At 44.1% G+C, this 20,215-nt stretch overlaps 1 protein-coding gene and 1 pseudogene across 5 annotated transcripts in view; both read left to right on the top strand.

Moving 5' to 3' along the window:
- SH3KBP1 (SH3 domain containing kinase binding protein 1) overlaps positions 1 to 20,215 on the top strand; it is a 267,401-nt gene that overhangs the window by 208,039 nt on the left and 39,147 nt on the right. For all 5 annotated transcript variants that reach the window (XM_011363025.2, XM_023532336.1, XM_023532335.1 and 2 more), the window contains 3 exons: positions 2,345 to 2,396; positions 5,358 to 5,438; positions 7,933 to 8,092. In XM_011363025.2, the coding sequence (XP_011361327.1) occupies positions 2,345 to 2,396; positions 5,358 to 5,438; positions 7,933 to 8,092 (293 nt within the window). The remainder of the gene's footprint in view (positions 1 to 2,344; positions 2,397 to 5,357; positions 5,439 to 7,932; positions 8,093 to 20,215) is intronic.
- Positions 13,997 to 14,115, top strand: LOC111741806 (annotated as a pseudogene).

The raw sequence follows: 20,215 nt of genomic DNA, 5'->3' as shown, positions 1-20,215 counted from the left end.
TTTTTTTTTTTTTTTGCACAGTAATCTTGGAAAATATAATGACTTGTAATTGCCTTTTCTTTATCTGGGGCCCTGGTTTGAGGCAAGATCACTAGAGGAATGGCCTCAGCAAGAGGAGGCTCATGCGAAATTGGTTCAAACCAGCAGAGGGTGAGGGAGACGTCTGTGGGGTAGGCATTGCTGGGGCTTGGCTGGGAAGAATTAGGCTACAGGGCGTTACCAGTTTCGTGAATAAGAAATTACTCAGATCCTGAGGTAAAGGAAGGTTAGTTGGCAGAGTTTCAATGATAACGTCATTAGGTAAACACACATCTGTCCCCAATCTAATTTATACAGAGAGAAGGGAGGAAGAAAAAGGAAGGAGTCTGGGTGGAGATCTAGAAGGGGCTGGCAAAAAGGGAAGGAGTAGTGCAAGATCTGTGAGCAGGAAACAGAGCCTTTGGCGTAGGGCCTGTATGCAAGGAGAGGCGACCCGTGAGGGTCTTTGTTTTTCATAATAAAGTTTGTACACATATACGCAAGACAGAAAAATATTAAGAAGGAGACACACACATATGCACTCATAATCCTGGAAACCACCACTATGAATTTTTTGCTTTCCAGTCTTTTTCTGTACATAGTGTAACATAGTTAAGCTTATACTATAGCTGTAACTTGATACCCACTTTTTTTCCAACTTTAACATAGTAGAGTTCCCTGTGTTGTGATTTATGGCTATATGATGGTTGTGGATGCTCTCTGGCGGGATGGACCCTTGACAGGGGAAAGAGCACCCTTTGGGTCAGGCAGCCCTAGGCTGGACTCCCAGTCTCCCGCTCCATTTAATAGCCTGGTGACTTGAAGAAATTACTTAATCTCTCCAAGCCTCAATTATTTCATCTGTAAAATGGGCATAATAATATCGCTATAGAGTTGTCACAAGGATTAAACAATGCAGTGCTTACTGACTCCCTCTGCTTGTGAAACTGCCTCCTCCTAAGAGGGAGCTAATATTATTGCCATTTTATAGATGAGGATGTTCAGCTAGGTGAGGTCACTTGCCCGGTGTCCATGCTAATAATCGAAAGAGCCAGCATTTGTAGTGACAGTGAGATTCTGAAGCCCCACCTCTTACCCAGTATGCTAACTGCCTACTCTGGGGTAACTTGGCCAAATCACCCAGCTAGTAAAGAGCAGAGCTGAAGTGTCATTGAATCCAGAGCCTATGTGCTGTGATACCCCCTGAGAAAATTCCTTGTGGGTCTCATATTCTCTAGGTATTACTTAAAACCATTTCTTCCTGTGTCCTGGTATTATATCAGGCACTGGTGGGTCCAGCTGAGGATGGGCAGGTGCTTTTGCTGGTCCCTGTGGTGATGTTGCAGGAGTGCATTTTCAGAGCACAGAAGAAAGTCTGTGAGCTTTTTTAAAATCACAAGTATATCATGCCTAGAGAGGGTCAGGAGAACTGTCAGCAGTGACATGGATCCCAAGTTCACACCTTCCCATTTCCATCTTTCCTCAATGATTTTGATACTGAGATGGTTCTTTCCTCGCCTTTGGCCTCCCTTCTCCCCTGTCTAAGAATGGTGTCCAAGAATTGTGCCCTGGCTGGATTCTCAGCCCCTGAATACTTGCCAAGCTCAGCCTCACTGCCTCTCTCCTATAGTCAATCTTGGTGAGCAAGGAGATACCCTAGAACCGGTTCAGGGGTGAATGCCATTGATTACATTCCTGCCTCTGTCACCTACAGGAGTGATAGGATGTGAGAGTAAAACAAATAGTGGCTGATAGGCAAAGAAACTCTATTCCACTTTCCAGGGCACAGTGGTCTGGGGTGGGGGGCCTCACAAATGGCCTGCCAGCTTTGGGAGGGAAAGGGTCAGAAGGCTTAGAACCCTACCGTGTCGCAGCAGCCCCTGAGCCTGCGTTTTGTTGAAGGTCTCACATTCAGAGCAGATCTGATTTAAAGCCACCCCAGTGACTTTCTGAATCGCCTGGTTATTCAGCAGATTAAATCTTAATTGCAAATGTGGTTTCAGCGTAGGAGTACCATTGTGCTTGCTGGTTTCAGGCCATTTTTGCTGAGCCCAGCTTTTCCAGAAGGCTGTTACGAATTTAGAAAGGGGGAAATGGTATTTCATTTGTCCATCAGAGTTTTGTTTTGTGGACTGAATTTATTTTAGTGTTTGTTTAAAGGTGCCAAAACCTGACATCCCTAGAGAGAGAAATGCTCAATTTTTTTTTTGGAGAGAGCTTTTCTGGACTGTCCAGACTACATCTAGAAAACACTGTCTGTGGTCCTTATGTGAGAGGTCAGGCTTGCCAACAGTCTCATGTGGAATCATTTTCATTAATTTTTCAGAGACCCAAGAAGCCACCTCCTCCATCCGCTCCTGTCATCAAGCAAGGGGCAGGTAATGTATCTTTCAGTTCTGTCAATACAATGTGCATCTTTCTCTGTGTTTATTTACAGCATCCTTGGTAGAGCTCAAGATTCTTAGATTCATATGCCACAGACTGCCATACTGGGAAGTAATGATTTGGTCTCTCAACAAGCAGATTTTAAATGACTGTTGTTTTTCCTAAAAAGTAAATATGTCATTAAAATATATTCCTGATACAGCAAAAAACAAAAACAAAAAAACAAAAACAACAAACAACAACAAAAACTAGTCTCAAAGAGAATGACCAGAAAGACTTGGCTTTGGAATAAACCAGTTTTGTCTGCTTTGTTTTTATTTTTTTAAAAAACCACTTTTGAGGAAAGAAGAACCTAATTGTCCTCCTTCGCCTATGCCTGCCTGATTGAGGGCCAGCTCGGAGAGGATCGCTTCCCACAGCTCATAGTGTCACCATGCATGTATAGTGGTGCTGAATTTTAAATGTCTGTTCTGTGTGGTTAACCAAAATTTATACTTTCTTCACTTACCTCTAACAACAAAAAAAAGTTTTTCCAGCAATAAATGCTTTTCTTCATGATTCTTTTTTAATCTTGAAAAGAGTCTAATTCACCTTTTCTGTGTAGTTCAGATATTAAGGTTGAATAATATAGGACAACTTGATGTTGGACATTTAGTAACTTGTTACACACTGGATTCTCATACATAAAGATGGTAATTCATATTTCCCAATAGATCTCCTCTTTATAATTGTTAAAAACTAATTTATGGGGAGAAATTCCTCCATGAATAACTAGCTAAGAGGCATTTTTAAAAATTAACTAAAACAGAAGAGTGGGGGTATTTTTTAGTTCTACACTCTCATAATTATGATATTTCTGTAGCATTTAGAGTATGAATAAAATTCCAGATTGATTTATTCATAGACTTATTAGGAGTGATATTTTAAAAGTTCTTTTGGCCCATCGATTTGGGGAAGAAATCAGCTTGACCCCAAATTCTATTCCCATTCCCTTCAACATAGTTGAGAATTACAGAGATTAAGAAATGGGGTATTAATTACATCTCTGTTCCACCCCCATCTTCGTTTGCATTAAGCAGTTTAATTTTGCCACCTAGTGGTTCTGGATGGATGAATATTTTATTGTATTGAAATTAAAGCAGGCTATTGATTTGCTTTTCTCTGAAGACCCTTTTCCCTAGAGGCCTTGGTAACAGATGAGAGACCAAGTTGATGAGTGGCCCAAGGCTCACGTAGCCTAGAATGTAACTGAGATTGGATTCTTCATGGTAGTAGAATTGTTAATTCTTCCTAGGAATGATACTGGAGTTCATTATCTTAAGGAGACTAGATTGTAGCATGATAGGCAAATTACTATTCTTTTAAAACAGTTTACCAAAGGTTATACTGACTCTGGGGCAAAGCAAGATGACATTTGATCTTCCTAGATTACTGTTACTGCAAATTTATCTTGCTGAATGATCTTGGGAACAGGTTTGTGACTGGGAAGTAGATGTTCATATTTTCTCCATCATCAGCTTTCCTTGTGTTTGATTATTTGCCAAAAATAAATAAGATACGGAATTGACAGAAGTCAGATTATATTGTTTAATTTGTAGTGAGTCTTTGAGGACATATAGATATAGTATGTGTTCAGTGGATTTTTTTAAAAGTCGTTTGGCTTCTGATGCTATGTACTTGAGATTTTAGTATCAAGCACCCATCCATAGGGCCGGTCATGTAAGGAGCTTGTCAAGCACACAACCAAATCCATAAATCAAAGGAGTACTTGTGATTGGCTTCATGCTTTAGCCATTTTTAAGTGTTTTTACGTTCCTAAAGTCATTGACACCGATGAAGCCTCCAGGGGAGGGAGCAGCTACAGTCCACATGGGTAAAAAGGAAATGTTAATTGGTACATTTGGGAAAATGTAATACTCGAAGGATTCAGACACAAATTGAAAGAACCTAAGGACAGCCACCATGTCTTCTCTGCACCTCCCTTTAGCAAAAAATATGTTCTAGTAACCATTGCTGCATAACAAACCACCCCAAACTTGGTGGCATACAATAACAGTCTTCTTATGTCCACAAATTCTGGGGTCAGGAATTTGACCAGGCTATGGCCAGAGTGTCTTGTCTCCCTGCTCCACGATGTGTGGGACCTCAGCTGGGAATGCCGGGCCAACTGAGGTTGCGGGATCCACCGTGAAGATGATTACTTCACTCTCATGTCTGGCTCTTCTTGGCCGGGGTAGCTGGAAGGCTGGGCTCAGCTGGGGCTGTAGGCCAGAGTGACTACATATGGTTTACACATGGTCTCTCCAGCATAGTGGCCTCAGAGCAATTCACTTCTTACATGGAGGTTCACTATTCTAACAAATAATGCATAAGCTACATGGCCTTTTAGGGCATAACCTTGGAAATTATACGATATTGCATTGGGCATTGGTTGAAACAGTCACAAGCCCACCCATATTCCAGGCAGGGGACAGAGACCTTACCCATAATAGGAGGGGTAGCAAACCATTTGAGGCCGTATTTTAAAACTACTACAAAATGGAATCCAGGTCCCTGAGAAATTCCTTTTAATTTGTAGAACATAATATCCAGTGACCCCTTATTTGCATATTTTGAAGATTAACTTTTTTATTTATTTATACACATTCCCCTCTCATACCCAGTAATTTTCTGTGACTATGTTGATGCCTAAGGAAGTCAGATTTAAATATCAGAAAATATTAGTGGTGTTCTTTTTAAATTAAGAATGAATATAGGCAGGCAAACTTAATGACATAGGCCAGAAATGGCTTCTGTTCTGTTTCTAATCACCTTATATTTGCTAGGTAACACTAGCACTTAGGGGAAAAAAATCCGTTGATTTTGCTCTACCTAATAAATATTTAAAACGCTGGCATATCTAATAAACGAATAGAGAAAACGTTTTCTGATCACTGTTATCCCTCCTCCCATAGGTACCACTGAGAGAAAACATGAAATTAAAAAGATACCTCCTGAAAGACCAGAAACACTTCCAAATAGACCAGAAGAAAAAGGTATGAAATTAAATCTTCGTTGGCACTTCTAGAACACAAGAGACGAAGCTGTGTGACACAGGGCTAGTCCGGATTATCCACAGAATTTGCTTTTTCTTTGGAATATGGTCATTATGGTTTTGTTTTGATTGCTTTTAAATGTCTCATTTCTAAGGAAATAGGAGAAAGGTTTATGTGGCACTTCTTTGGGCCAGAATTTCTCATCAAATGAAAAACAACTAGCCCAGTCATTTAACACATCGGGGTTCTTCCACCCCAGTCTTCCTGCCATCACTGCCCTCCTTATACCAGCAGTATCCTCATCCTCTGTCACTGCTGGGCCTTTCACTCTGGGTACAGACACATGTCTTTGGTCAAGAATGCTGGGAGAAGGGAAGCATGGTAAAACTGGAAGAAGCAGCTTGGTATTTGCCGTCCCCTGAAGGTAGTCAGAAATGTTATTTTCAGGGAAGTAGCTTAACCCGTTTTACACAGTCAGTTTTATGAATGTGTTTGATTCCTACTGTTCTGAGCATCTATCCTAAAGAAATCTGCATGCTGTGGAAGGGCTCATTAGGTGTCTAAGATTTGATCGATCACACATTTTATGGGGAAAGTGCTATGTTGTTATTATGAACAGGAAGCAGAGCACATTCCATTTATAAAAGCAGTTATTTGTAGGTCACAAGAGAAATGCTGAATTAATGAATGTAATTATTTGGAGGTGCTCCTGGGTGGCCTCCTGAAATTTTATTGTGAAATTTAATATTTTCTATCAGCCTGCCACAAATTTTACCAACACTGTGAGCTCTTAAGAAGCTACACCTATTTCTTTCACAGTGAACAGTTAAAACTTGAGTTATGGAACCTCATTGTAAAGGCCAGGTCTGCGTCACAGATCAATGAAAAACTAGCTATTGAATGTGTACCAGGCCAATAGCTCTTTGATAAAAGTGTGCATCGTGATATAAGTGTGAGCAAACACTGCCTGCCCCTGTCTTCATAGAAGACACGCGGCTAGTTTCCGGTTAATATAGCCAGACTCCATGATGAAGACACTTCCTGATCTGTTCCATGCTGACTAGCATGGGCTCAACTTATGTGCAGATGACTACCAGATGGCTATACAGTTCTGGTTCCTTCCCCAACCAGGGCCCCTTGTTCTGTGCCACAGTGGATCAAGAAGGCAGAAGCCCTGGTCACAAGCAACAGAGAAGCCAGGGAGCTAACCCCACCATGAGGCTTGGCTTCCCTGTTAGGCGGGCACAAACCCCCTCTCTCATTCGTTCTATGGGCTGCTGGGGCCCCCATCCCTTCCAGCAGGAGGAATCTCCCCTCCTTTACTTTTGAGCCAAGCCCTTCCTCTTCTGCTCTCCATGTACCAGCAGATGAGTACTCAGCATTCCTGGATGGAGCATATTCCTCCACCAAAATGTTGTGGGGATGAGCACCATGATATCTACATAATAGGTGATGGGCTTTTAAAGCTCTGCCAGTCGGCCTGGACACTCAACCAATACGAGTTTGGGTTTGCAAGTAAAACATGTTCAGAGTTCCAGCTACAAGAGCATAGGGAACCTGCCTGTCATCTGGTGGGAAACTCTCTGAAGTTCTGTCTTTATAAAGAATGTGGACACCTGCTTTTTATACCACGAACAGGGCAAAGCTAATTAGGGACAGAAAAAAATGGAGCTGTCACTGAATGCTGCCCAGTTGGGCCACCAGATCTGGCTTTAACTTCATTTTAATAGCTCTGACTCCCAAACCCCTTGAAAACCAAATACCTATGAAGCCCAGGTTTATATTCCAAGTTCAAACTGTACAAAAGAATCCAGAATTAGTTGTTATTCCCTGAAAAGCTCCCCATTATTGGCTTATGGCCCTTTATACAGGCCGACCTGAGAGGTGTCAGGTCTCTTTTCTTCCCATACCCAGCAGGTCCTGTGAGTCATTTACCAAACACATCAACCATTTGCTGAGCACCTGCTATGTGCTGGGCACTGTACAGCATTCTAGAACGATGACCAGACAGGGGCCTTGCCCTGGAGGCTGACAGCTTCCATGCTGGCTGCACCGAGTATACAGACACCCAGAAAGTATGTAAGTGAGCCTGTTTATACAGGGCTGCCCTTCGTGGCTCAGGTGAGGAAGTAATCTGCCTTTGAGATCGGGTCAAGCTGTTGAGAAGGAAACATGACGGTGTCACATTTCAGCCAGGCCTGATAAATGGGCCTGACGAAGGGTGAATAGGAGTTTGCCAAGGGTGGTCAGTGGCCAGAAAGGCCCTCCAGACAGAGGCACCAGCATGAGCAAAGGCAAACAGTGGATCGCAGCTCCACGGGGCTTATTCTAACCTGACAAAGAATGGAAGATGCTCTTCCATGTCCAACTTCACCTTTGCAGGTGGCATTGGTGATTTTTTTTTAAGCATGAAATAAGCAATCTGCACCTAAGCATTGTCACTTACACTAGATCTATCTGTCTTCTTTATGCTTTTTTAAACAATGACTTAAAGAAAGACCAGAGAGAGAGCCAAAACTGGATTTACAGAAGCCTTCTGTTCCTGCCATACCGCCAAAAAAGCCACGACCACCCAAGACCAATTCTCTCAGCAGACCAGGCGTACTGCCTCCGAGGAGGCCTGAACGACCAATGGGTCCCCTGACCCATACCAGGTACTGCTCTGCTGTCATTGCTGGGGACATGCACAGGGCTGGGAGAGGGGTGGCTACGGGACACAGGAGAGGGGCCTTGAGTGTGGCCAGCTGGGGGGAGAAGCTGCCCTTCTACCCTCCAGCAAAGCTGTCTGAGGACTCTGCCACTTCTGTCCTTTCGCCGGTGCTCTGGCAGAAGTGAGTGCTGGGAGGTGCAGCGTGGGTTTCAGGATTAGCAGATGAGGATCAGGTACCCAGCATCTGTGCCCTGTTCACAGGCCGGGATGTTCTCTGTGCTTCATTAGAGCAAGGCCGCTGCCCTTCACACTGGCAATGCGGACACCGCGCCTCCCTTCTTCCCCTGGGTGTCTTGCTGGAATCAGGCACACATGTCCCTCTGGCATCTCCATCCCCTGACCCTGTCCTGCTCAGTGGTGACTCCTTCCACATCCCCAGGCTCCCTCTGCCTTGACCGCACGGCCCTATTGTGGAACCCAGGACCTAGCATGGCAAATATTGTCTTAGTGTACATGTTTCTGAACTATGAGACCCTCGAAGGCAAGGGATATGTTTTGTTCAGGCATACGTTCTAAGATGTGCCTAGGAAAACTCAAATTTATTCCCTAGCTGGCTGGACTCATGTGTTAGTAATGTAAAATCAGGGTTAGACATTATGGCTTCCAGACCTGGGCTGCTCACCACAGAACGAGGAAGTGTTGTGTTCTCTCCACAAGTTTATTGCCAGAACTTTCTACCGTGACATGTATGTTATACACGTTGGTGTAATATACTAGAGCAAGTCAGTGGCCTGGAGATTTTTACATGTCTCTGTCAACATACAGTCACTCATCAGGTTTTTGTTCTCTTGAGCTAAGTTTACATGGTGAGAGTCTCACGGGGCTTCAGTGCCATGGTGTTAGAATTGGGTGGGCTTCTGGGCTCGCATCTCACCCCCTCATTGAAGGAGTGCAAGCCCCAGCACATCACTGCCCCCTCATCTCACTTTCTCCATCTGTAAATTGGGGATGATAATGGAATGCTCATAAAAGGGTAGAACAAAGTAATTCTCAATATGTAACCCCATGCCTGTAAATCAAAGTTACTTTCATTGTCATCTTTATTATAGCATATCAAATTTAGTATACTGCAGTAAAATAAGAATAGTTCATTTACTTTTGAGAAAAGATTTTTAAATTGTGGTAAGGCACACATAACAAAATTTACCACTGTAACCATTCGTAAGTGCACGGTTCAGTGACTTTAAGTACATTCACATCGTGCAACCACAACCACCATCCGTCCATCCATAGAACTCTTTTCATCTTGCAAAACCGAAACTCTGTACCCCTTAAACAATAACTCCCCATTCTCCACTCTTCCCAGCTACTGGCAATGACTATTCTTTCTGTCTGTATGAGTATGACTACTATTAGATGCTTTATATAAGTGGAATCATAAAGCATTTGTCTTCTTGTGACAGGCAGATTTCACTTAGCCTGATGTCCCCAAGGTTCATCCATGTCGTACCATGACTCATTTACTTTTCATAACTACTGCAACAACAACACACCCCTACCCAAATATAGAGGCAGGCAGCCATGTGAGGATTGAGAGATGTTAGAATCTCAGCCAGCCATGGTGTATAAGCCCATGTGTGGGAGGCCGGCTGCCCAGATGAACACAGAGCCTTGATTATCTCGAGTAGTGTGTAAGCCCCTTGGAGTAGCAGCTGGTTCGCCTGTGTCATTCTGCCCCTGTATGTAGGCTCCTAGGGAAACTAATGGGACCAGGGTTGCTGTTAAATTGGTCAGCCCCTACGTGTTATGCCCTCTTCTGCTGACTGATAGCGGAAGGCTGTTTGCACATGCGCACAATGGGACCACTTGACAGCATCAATTTAGCAAGGGCCACTCCAGTAGCGTGGTCAGCCTAAAAGTTAGCACTTTAGATGAAAAGCAGTATGTATCCTAAGTGCTTCTGAGGACAATATGAGCTATGCAAACAGGGAGAATGGGGCAGCGGAGTTGCACATCACTTTGTGGTGGGTGAAAGAACAGAAGCCACACTCTGCTAAATTCCGTTAGTCTGCCAGGGACTGCAGTCACCTCAATTAAGTCAATAACAATTTCTAGAATATTCCTGCTGTACTCTCTAAAGGTCTGATCTGAATAGAAATGCAATTCCAATGGCTTCTTAGCCTTCAAAAGTTGTTCTCAGCCGTCTTGTTAATGGATAGGTGCTGGTTTTTTGAGCCATCAATTAGACCTGCACATAAGGGGAAAGCAAATTATAACTGCCAACCCTCTGGATTCACAGAGTCCTCATATACCTCCGGCCTCTGCTTAGCTCTTCAATGCCTTGAGCCCTCCCACATCCAGTTGTCCATTAGAAGCATGAGCCACTGAGGACGATGCATGAGAGGGGTTTGTCCATAAGCCAGTGGGAAATGTACCTCTTCTTCACATTGTGTGTGGCATCTCGGCAGCCCCTGGCCTCAGACCGCCACCCGCCCCCGCCCCATACTGACCAGGCCCCAGGGCACTGGTTTGCAGAAAGAGGAGAGGAGGAGGAAAGCCCCAGGTATCCTCCCCGACAATCCTAGAAAGTGGCAGACATGGGCATGGCTGGGAGCGTTTGGGGAGCCCGCTTTAGCCACTTAGCCAGTTGAAGGGAAGGCAGTACTTGAATTGAGCATGCATCGGAATCACCTGAAGAACTTGTTCAAACAGGTCACTGGGCCCCACCCCTATGGTTGCCGAGTTGGTGGGTCTGGGGTGGGCCTGGGAATTTACATTCTAACATGCTCCCAGGTGATGCCAGTGCTATTGGCCTAGATCCATACTGTGAGAGCCCCTGGTCTAGATTCTCCCAAGTTCTTGGCAGTGCCCCCCTCCTTCCCTGGCTGCTTCTCATGCACCTGTTATGTTCCCCAACATCGGAGCCTAGTTAACATGCCCCTCTTCTGGAAGCCTTCCCTTATCACAATCGCTCTCTCCTCCAAATGCCTAGCACCCCATGTTTCGCCTAGTGTGGGACCCTATGCTGTGCCACTTGGGATGCTCACACCCCCGGACTCCTTTACCACATTTCGAGCAGATCAAGAGTGTGTTTTGTCATTTCCACATGCTTTAAGGGGTTGAGCATATGGTAGTGGCTCATTTAACACACTCGTTGAATGCCATGGTTCCTAAAAGGGGGGAGGTGTCAGTGCTTACATTTTGTTCACTTTTGCCTCTTCTGTCATCCCTCCCAGCCTCTATGCAAACTCTGTAGCATGCGTGTCTTATGTTCTCAGTTACCTAGTATGCCTGCCATGGATTTCCATATAAAATTTTTAAGAAAACCAAAGGCTTATTGTTTCTCAGTACTTCTGCAGTTCATAATTTTTGCTAAGCAGTTACATTGGACAACCAAGTTCTGCCAAATTAGTTGAGGTACGAATGTGAACGTCATTCGAGCAGTTTTGTGTCTGAGGTCTTCTGGAGAAAGGGTATTGTCTATTTGTGAACTCAGATCATCACCAGGATTTACCTGACCGGACGGATAGCTAGACGGGTAGATGGCTGGGTGGTTGAACACCTGGACATATGTCATTGTTTGCCATTCTTATTGGGAACCAGGCATTGCTGCTTTAGCTTCAGTGTCTGTGCTCGAGCTTTCTCTTACCAGCCAGAAAGCTCGCTGCCAAATGTGGCTTCCAGAAGAAATCGATTTCTTTCTATTTAAACAGGAACTGGCATCTTTTAGGGAAAAAAAATGGAATACATAAGTTTAAGAAGAGGGGAGTCATTTTTAGATACATTCTCTTCTCAAAAATGTATTGAGGGACTGCTGTGTGCAAAGCACTGTTCTAGATATTAGTAATGGTGGGACTCAGGCATTGCAGATCAGTTTTCAGGAATTGTGTCTAGGGAAGATAAAAAGACAGTGCGCACTTTTGTGTCCATCCTGAGCACACCATTAATGTATTTACCCACTGGTAAGCATGTTCTTCCAATTTCGAGAAAGTAAGTTAAGATGGAATTGTAACAGGGAAAAAAAGACTTTTTCAAAAAAAAATTAATATCAGTTGATTTAAAAATTGAATGCTAATAAGAGATTGTCCTAGGCCATCAGTGTCTCCTTTGTTTGAAAGTTTGTGCCTTGGTGATGACACAGGTATCATTTCGTAAAGTACAAGGACAGTGTCTGCTTGTCTTGTCCAACCCACCATATAACTAAGGTGGTTATGGTACAAGGAACATTCTGTCTACCCCATTTTCATCCTTGAGAAAATGGAGGCTCAAAAGGGTGGCGCCTACTCACTTGTTTTGATATTTAACCATAAATATATTTCAAATGACAGAATATAGCTGAACCTTTTTCTGTGTGCATGTGTACACATACACAAACATTTGGTGTTCTATGTCTAATAATGTGTATTATCGATTCAGTAAATATAGGTTCAGAAACCTCCATGAGAAGAGGTCCTGGAACTTGTGAGAAAGGTTCAAAATTAAAATGAGAAAAATCCGAGGAAATGCTGGAGAAAAGTATGCTGTCCTGAGCCCTAGTAATTGCACGCAGTGGGAGGCAGCAAGCCAGAAACCTGAGGGGCAGAGCAGGTGTGTGCCTTCAAAAGAAAATAAACCCAATAGGGAAGGACACTAGCTAGACCAGAACAGGTTTGTTAATCTCCCAAATACAGACACCCCAAGTTGTAATATTTTTTCTTTTTCTTCCCAAAGAGTGGGGAAGCTGGAACAGGAGAGGACAAGCTTTGCCTGTTTGCTATAGCAGGGAGCAGCCTCCACTCTCCAAGTGGAGGAGGCAGGTGACTGGCAGGGCAGGAGGATGGGCGGGGCTGATGTGTAGGGGCTTTGAGTGAAAGACAGGGGTCTGGGACGAAGGGGGAAGGAAGTGAAGCTAAAAGACGTAAGGAGGAGGTGAGGTGAGCAAGGATGGAGTGGGAGAAGTCCAGAAATATAGGAGATGCTGGTCAGAAAGGAGAGATTGGTGCTCACAAGTTCAGAGGTGAAGTATGTCTGAAGGAGGGACTGGCATTGGGGATGGATTGCCCACATGGCTGTCATAGGCTCAGGAAGATGGTAAGAGCTGAAGTGAGGTGAGGCTGATGTTCTAGAAGCCAGTGTCCTCCCAGATGGATGTTGGTGTGTTCTGAGAGTTGATGACACACAGTGATAAGAAAAGGTCAATAGTCAGGGTGGTAGTAGACCATTCAGTGGGGAAGTTCTAAATGCGGGGAGTCGGTTACCATGGCTCTGGCATCCCAGAGGGCACTGTCTTTGACTGCAGATGTGGAAGCATGTGTTGGAGGAGGAATCTCAGTGAGAAGATGGAAAGTTGAGTCTTGGACACCAAGCTGTGGGCAGGAGGCCTAGTGACTTCCCAGACTTGTACCACTTGGACATGGCCTATCGCTTTAAATGTTACACACACCATGTACCTTTCCTGTGAAGGGCCGGAGGTTATACCTAGAGAACTGGAGCATAGGATGTAGTTGGGGGGCGGGGGGGCGGTGGTGGTTGTAGATTTGCAAAATTTTTACTTGTAATGAAGATAGAGCCCTGGATTTCAGAAAAACACTGGGAGATAAGTGACTGTTGAGCTCGGAGACATTTTAGCTTGAGGCAAAGATTAAGTAAACATTTATATGCCAAACATCAACTAAGTGTTTAAGGAAGGGCAGATGTCTCTCTTGAGACCAACTTACCCACATGGAAGTTAATTTTTCTTTAGATTTACACAGGCATCCTGGCTGCTCAAACCCTGGGGTTACAACTCAGCAGAAAATAAGCTTCTAGGCTCTGATGGCTCTGTGATGTGTCTGGCCCCCATGCTTACCAAAAGAAAGCACTAAAAAAAAAGACCTCTTCGCTCTTATTAGGTATAAACTAATCAATCCATTAATCAAAAAAGGAAAAGGCATACGGCCATGCCACCCTGAACATGCCCGATCTCGTCTGATCTTGGAAGCTAAACAGAGTCGGGCCTGGTTAGTACTTGGATGGGAGACCACCTAGGAAGACCGAGTGTTGTAGGCATAAAAAATAAAATAAAATAAAATAAAATAAAATAAAATAAAATAAAATAAAATAAAATATGCTCAAAGATTTAAAGAAAAAGATGAGCTTAATGAGGATAGAACCTAGTGGAATAAAATAAAATAAAATAAAATAAAATATGCTCAAAGATTTAAAGAAAAAGATGAGCTTAATGAGGATAGAACCTAGTGGAACAAATTAAACATTAAAAATAAAAAATAAAATATAATAAAGAATATTTGGATGGAATTCATAGCAAATCAGGTACTTTAAAAGAAAAGATCTCACTGAACTTGTAATATAGCAATAACACCATCCAAAAAAAAAAATGGAAAAAACAGCTAGAGTGTATGCACATGTTCCTTAAGTAGGTGCATAAAATGTATACTTGGGTATTCAGGCCATCATTTTGAGTTTGGATTGCTCAAGTTTTCCAAATATTTTTTTTCCAAGAGTCCTAGTGATGCATTGTGTGATGTTCGAATGTTTCCTTTCCTTTCTACAAGTTAGGACCAAGACATGTCTTTGGAGAATTCAGGAGAGAGATCTTGGCTAGAAATTACAGAAGTGGGTGTTGTTGGCTCATAGATGGTAGTTACAAGCATGGAATGGCTATAATCACTCCAGGAGATTATGGAGAAGAGAAAGTAAAGACAACAGTGGTGAAAATTGTTATTTACAGGGTGGAGGAAGCTATTGAAAAGGGTAGGTGGAATACGATGTCATGGAAGCTGGAAGAAGGGAATGTGGAGCAACTGCTGATCAGTGGGTCTCATAGTCAAGTGTGTACTGGAATCACACAGGGGCTTGTTAAAATATAGATCACTGCTCCCCCAAGTTTCTAATTTAGTAGGACTGGATTAAAGCCTGAGGATTTGCATTTCTCGCAGGCTCCCAGTGCTGCTGCTGCTGCTGCTGCTGATTGGTTAGCTGACCATGCTGTGAGAACTGCCTGTAGGGTGCCCATGAGCTTTGGTCACTAGTCGGCTCTTGATGATCCCAGTCGAGCGGTTTCTGTACAGTGGTTGGGGTCAAGGGACAGACTTGGGGTGAGTTGAAGAGAGAATGGATAGGCGGTCAAGCATGTATAGATTCTTCTTGTGAGAAACTTGGTTATGGAAAAAAGATGGGAAATGGGCGCTTAGATATGGATTCAGTAATGAGAGAGGAGTGGGTGGGCTGTAGGTGTGGGTGTGGTGTCATGTCATTCATTCCTCTGAGATATTCTTTAAGAGCCTACATTTGGCCAGGTCCTCTTCCAAGTAGAAGTTAATTATGGTAACCAGGCTAGACATGGTTTCTGCCCACACATTGATTTGAAGCCAGGCACCCAAGGGTCGAAACCCCACCCCTCTACTTACTTACCCTGTGACTTTGGGCAAGGTGCGTACCTCCCTGAGTTGCAGTTTTTACTTCTGAAAATGACACAGCGAGGCCCACCTTGCCCATGTATTCAGATTTAAATAAGCCGATACACCTCAGGTCTCTGATTCCTTGCCAGGCATTTGAGAGGCACTCAGCAAATCCGTGCAAACTTCTTTTCCTCCCTTGAGAGAGCTCAGTGGATGACCTTTGTGGGAGAGGGATTCCCACATGGTAGCAAGCAGTTCATGCTTGGTAGCTCTGAGGACATGAGGAAACGTGGATCCCCTCAGACAGCACGTCAGGTCTGTAGGGGGTGGAAGGTTGAACAGCCTCTCCCAGAGGCAGTGAGAGAGTCAGGGGAGTCAGGACTCAGGGAAGGGCCGGGGACTGAAGGAACATGAGCATAGTTGATTCCAGAAGCATAGGAATCCCTTAGGGCACAAGGGAAAAATACCTTGTCACATGGTAAGGGTGTCTGCATTATTTTCTGACTTCATTTCATTTGTAAGTATAACCTTCTCTCTTTACTCCTTTCCACTCACACATAGAATGAATTTTATTCCCTGCAGCAAGAACCAACGGCAGTGACAGGGTTAATCCCCAGTCCAGACTGAGACACACTGATTTTCCTACAGCGATGGCCAGAAAAAGGCAAGGAAACAGTAGGAGATAGTGACACCTCACATAGGCACAGGGATAATTTGTTCATATATAATGCTTTTTCCACAGGTTATTTCTTTGAACACTCTCCCTCCAAGTTGCACCTCACAAACTTTTCTGCATGATAAAGAATTCTCCCTCCTCTGGGCATCTTTAAATCCCCTTGCCCCTCGGAGATGCCCAGTTGTAGGTTTGCAGACAAGGGCTGCAGATGTCATCATACTTTTGCCTTATGGGGCTGTGGGCTTGCTGTGCCCTAGATGAGCTCTAGAGTGAGGCTTGTTTCCACACACAGTTTCAGAGTCTGCGCAAAGAACAGAAATTTGGAGGGGAATTGAGTGGGCAATGTCCCATCACCTTCCAATGTGTCTTCACCAACTATAAATAGCCAGGCTTGTTTGTGCTCATCCAAACAAGGACGCAGCACAACGGGAGAGCTGCCAGGAAAACCATTCTTGTTCCTGCTTCTTGTGCCCCTGGCCTGGCTTGGGCTGTCCCACATTTAAATGGAAAGTTCGCAGTCAAAAGGTGCCTGTGATTCCTGGGACATTTCTGGACACCAGATGGGTGTGTCCGGACTCCACAGATAACAGCAGGGCCTTTGGATCTGCATTTCTGAGAAAAGGGAGGGAGGCTCCTCCTGCTGATAAGTGAGGGAAACGACTTACTTATGCTACCATTTTGTACTTTACTGCTGGAAGGATTCAACCTCCCAGGGGAATTAACGGCCCAGTGCAGAACACTTACGAAGGTCTGGCTTCACATTTGCTACCTTCACAGATAGGTGGAGCTCTCTTAGTGTTGTTTATTTGAGAGAAAAAAATCTCTAGAAGCAAAAAAACATATGCACGTGGATGCTCATTTTGATTATTACCATCCCGAGTATGGTGGGCAAAGATAGGACTGGGTGTCAGGAAGCTTCCATTCGGTTTCAGCTGTGCCACCAATTGACTTCGTGGCCTTAGGCACATAATTCCTGCCTTTGGAGCACAGGACCCTTGTCCATAATAAAACAGAAGCTTGAGCTGGGTAACCTGTACCCAGTTTTAGTAGTCAGAGCCTAAGCCCGAGATGCTATGAGCGGGCAGCCAGGAAAGCAGGGCAGCAGGGAGCATTCACTTATGTTGGCCTCGCATCCTTGGTGTGTGATTGGACCAGGACAAGGAAGGTGAATAATAGGAAGTGGTGGTTTTACGTTAGATGAAGGTGATAAAACAAGGTTGCAGAGTTGGAGCAAGAAAGACATAGGGTAACTCAAGTCATTTCTCTAGGGCCTTCACATTTGACATCTGCCATTATCCACATGAGTTGACAAATCGCTGGTGGGATAGAAGCTGGAGAAAAATAGAGGATTCGCAGTGTGCACCTCAGTGGTTTCTTGAGTGTGGGGGGCTGGGCTTCGCTATTTCCTTTTCTTTCTCTTCCCAGCTTTTTTACCCCATAACAATTTTTAGGTTGTTAAAGGCCCAAACATTTACATTATGGCAATAGATCCTTCTGAAGTGGGGAGGGAGGACAGCCAAAAAGAATCACCATCTAGATCTTGGGGTCTTTTGTTCCATGAGAATCCGTGGGTTCACTCTTTTTCCCTTCACCCCCATTCACCTCCAGAAGGTTATGGCATCTTTTTAGTGGTTTGTATTGTTGCTCTTAATGCTGCTGTTTTTATTTATTTACTTGTTTGCTTGACTTGGCTTCTTGTGCACTCCCAACACCTTTTCCAGGCCACATGTCTTGGCTTAACTGTCTCAACTTGGGCTAAATTGAGCCATGCCACTGGCTGAGCTCATGTTCTCAAGGGATGCACATGGCGCATCTTCTGCGTTTCTGACTGTGCACATACCTCGTCACATGTCTCAAGTGGGAAAAGCAGGCCTTCTGGGTGGGTCAGGTGTGTAATTTTTGTTTATTATTAGTATTTTTTAACTCGGGGAGCAAAGGCGACTTACCCAGCTGGCAGGGAGCTGTGATGACATAGGCTTCCTGGTGTCCTCGATGACTCACCAGCCCCATGACCAGAGGCCAAGTGAAGCAGCTTAGAGAAGTGGTCAAGAGCTTGGGCTCTGGAGTCAAAGTTGATAGGTTCAAATTCAGACACCCCCCCCCCTCACTCTCCTACTTTTATAACCTTTTATCAGCAAATGACTTAATCTCACTGAGCCTGTTTTCTGGAGGTCTATGTAATGAAAATAAGGGCATCACAGGCGGGGTTCTCCAGGAAGTAGACTCTGAGGCAGTGTTTAACATGCCAGATCTGTTTTAGGGCTCAGTGCCCACAGAAGGGAGAAGGAAGCAACACTGGGCAGAGAGAGATGTCAGGCTGTGATACTGGCTCACCAAAGCCTTGGCCAACTCCAAGGGGGAAACTTGGGGCTAAAATAGCCACTCCAAGTTGTCCTGTGTTGGGCTGGAATGGCCAAGATTTTTATACCCTGGGGTGTAGTCTACCGTGGAAAGGGTGAGCCTTGGCCAAGGAGGCTCTTTGCAGCTAGGGTGGTCCCTGGAAGGGCCAACAGCACTCCCAGCAGCGGGGTTACCCAGACCTTCACTGAAGGGGGCTCTGGACAGTGCAGCTCCATATCCACCAGGCAGAGTAGATCATAAAGGGGTGGTTGTGATGACTGAATATATGAAAGGGGCTAATCCTCGTGCCTGACTCATGGTGGGTAGTGAGTAAATGGGAGCTGCTGCTGTTATTTCTATGGCATTGTAGGTTCCGCTTAGTCCTGCTGGGTGTCCTTGGACTAGTCAACTTGTTCTCTGTGATTTAGGTTGCCTGTCCAATAAAACAAGGACACCTTTAGCTGCTAATTACCTAGCCAAGTTACGTGTTTTAAGTGTCCATAACCAAAACTGCTGAGAAAAATACAAGAAAATGACATTATTTCAATTTAAAAATTAGAAATGAGTAAGGGCAACCTTGTTTAAATATCTTTGGCTGTACAGTGATATGCCTTTTTTCTTCTATTTTCTCCTTTTATTTAACAGCTGTGGCCATAGAAACTCACCATACAAACTCACCCTCACATGAGCTAGTAAATTAAAAAAGAATGGGCTTTTTCCTCTTTTGTGGAATTTAGGAACATCCTTTTTGCCAAAACGGTACCTGTATGTTGAGCAGACTGGAGGAGAACAGGGACCATTGAGGGCTGCACCCTCTTGGGTGTCGGCTTCTCCAAATGCATGCTTTGGAGGATTTCAGAAATTCTGGTGTTTTTCAGAACTGAAATTCATTAGCATTGTTGTAAGAGTCTATAAATACAGTGAAAGGCATTTACAAATAGACATTGTAAAATGCTTCCACACCCACAGTCTGAACACTGTCAAAACACCAGCTGCAGCTTCCCTACTTGGAAGCATCAGAACCTTTTTTAAAACTACACCTACTGTGTTTTCAAAATAGGCTTGCTTCTGGCCCTGTATAGAAGGTAATTTCATCTAAAGCCTGTAGCTGGCTCTTGGCATGAGGGATCAATGCTCAGTTAGAGAGATGGGGGATCCCATTCTCCTTCCTGTCAGAAGGAGAATGGGATCCCCCATCCAAGGCTGGCACCTTGGAATCTGGGGAGGGGTTGCCCAGGGATGGTACTGCCTATTTCTTTAGTGTGGTCCCTCATGACCTTGACCTCTCAGTCTAGAATTTGTAACTCCACATACACCACGGGTAAGTTCCAGGTGTGGTCATGGGTGATCACATGGGCACCTGTGGTCGGGGAGATTCTTAAAGGAGAGTTTATAGCAAGGGCCAGGCAATCTCACCTTTTACCTTAATGATTATGTTGAGGAGAAAGGAGAGAGAATAGAAGCTGTATAAACTGTATAAGTCTCTATTATTAAAAGTGAACTTTAAAAGGAAGGGAAAATTCACCTATAGTCTTATCCCAGAGATAACTACTATCAACATTTTGGGCTGTTTCTTTCATATTTTTTTCCTATGTATGATTTAGTTTGTTTCATCGGTTTTACATAGGTATGATCATACTGAATGCCATACAACTTTGTCTTTTGGAGGAAAAAAAAGGCAAACGTTCATTAATTTCATAAGTGTTTTGACCCCTTGCCATATATGAAGTGC

This window comes from Pteropus vampyrus, unplaced genomic scaffold (genome assembly GCF_000151845.1).
Source record: "Pteropus vampyrus isolate Shadow unplaced genomic scaffold, Pvam_2.0 Scaffold81, whole genome shotgun sequence".
In the NCBI taxonomy this organism is placed as follows: domain Eukaryota; kingdom Metazoa; phylum Chordata; class Mammalia; order Chiroptera; family Pteropodidae; genus Pteropus; species Pteropus vampyrus.
This window is presented reverse-complemented; position numbering and strand designations above follow the sequence as displayed.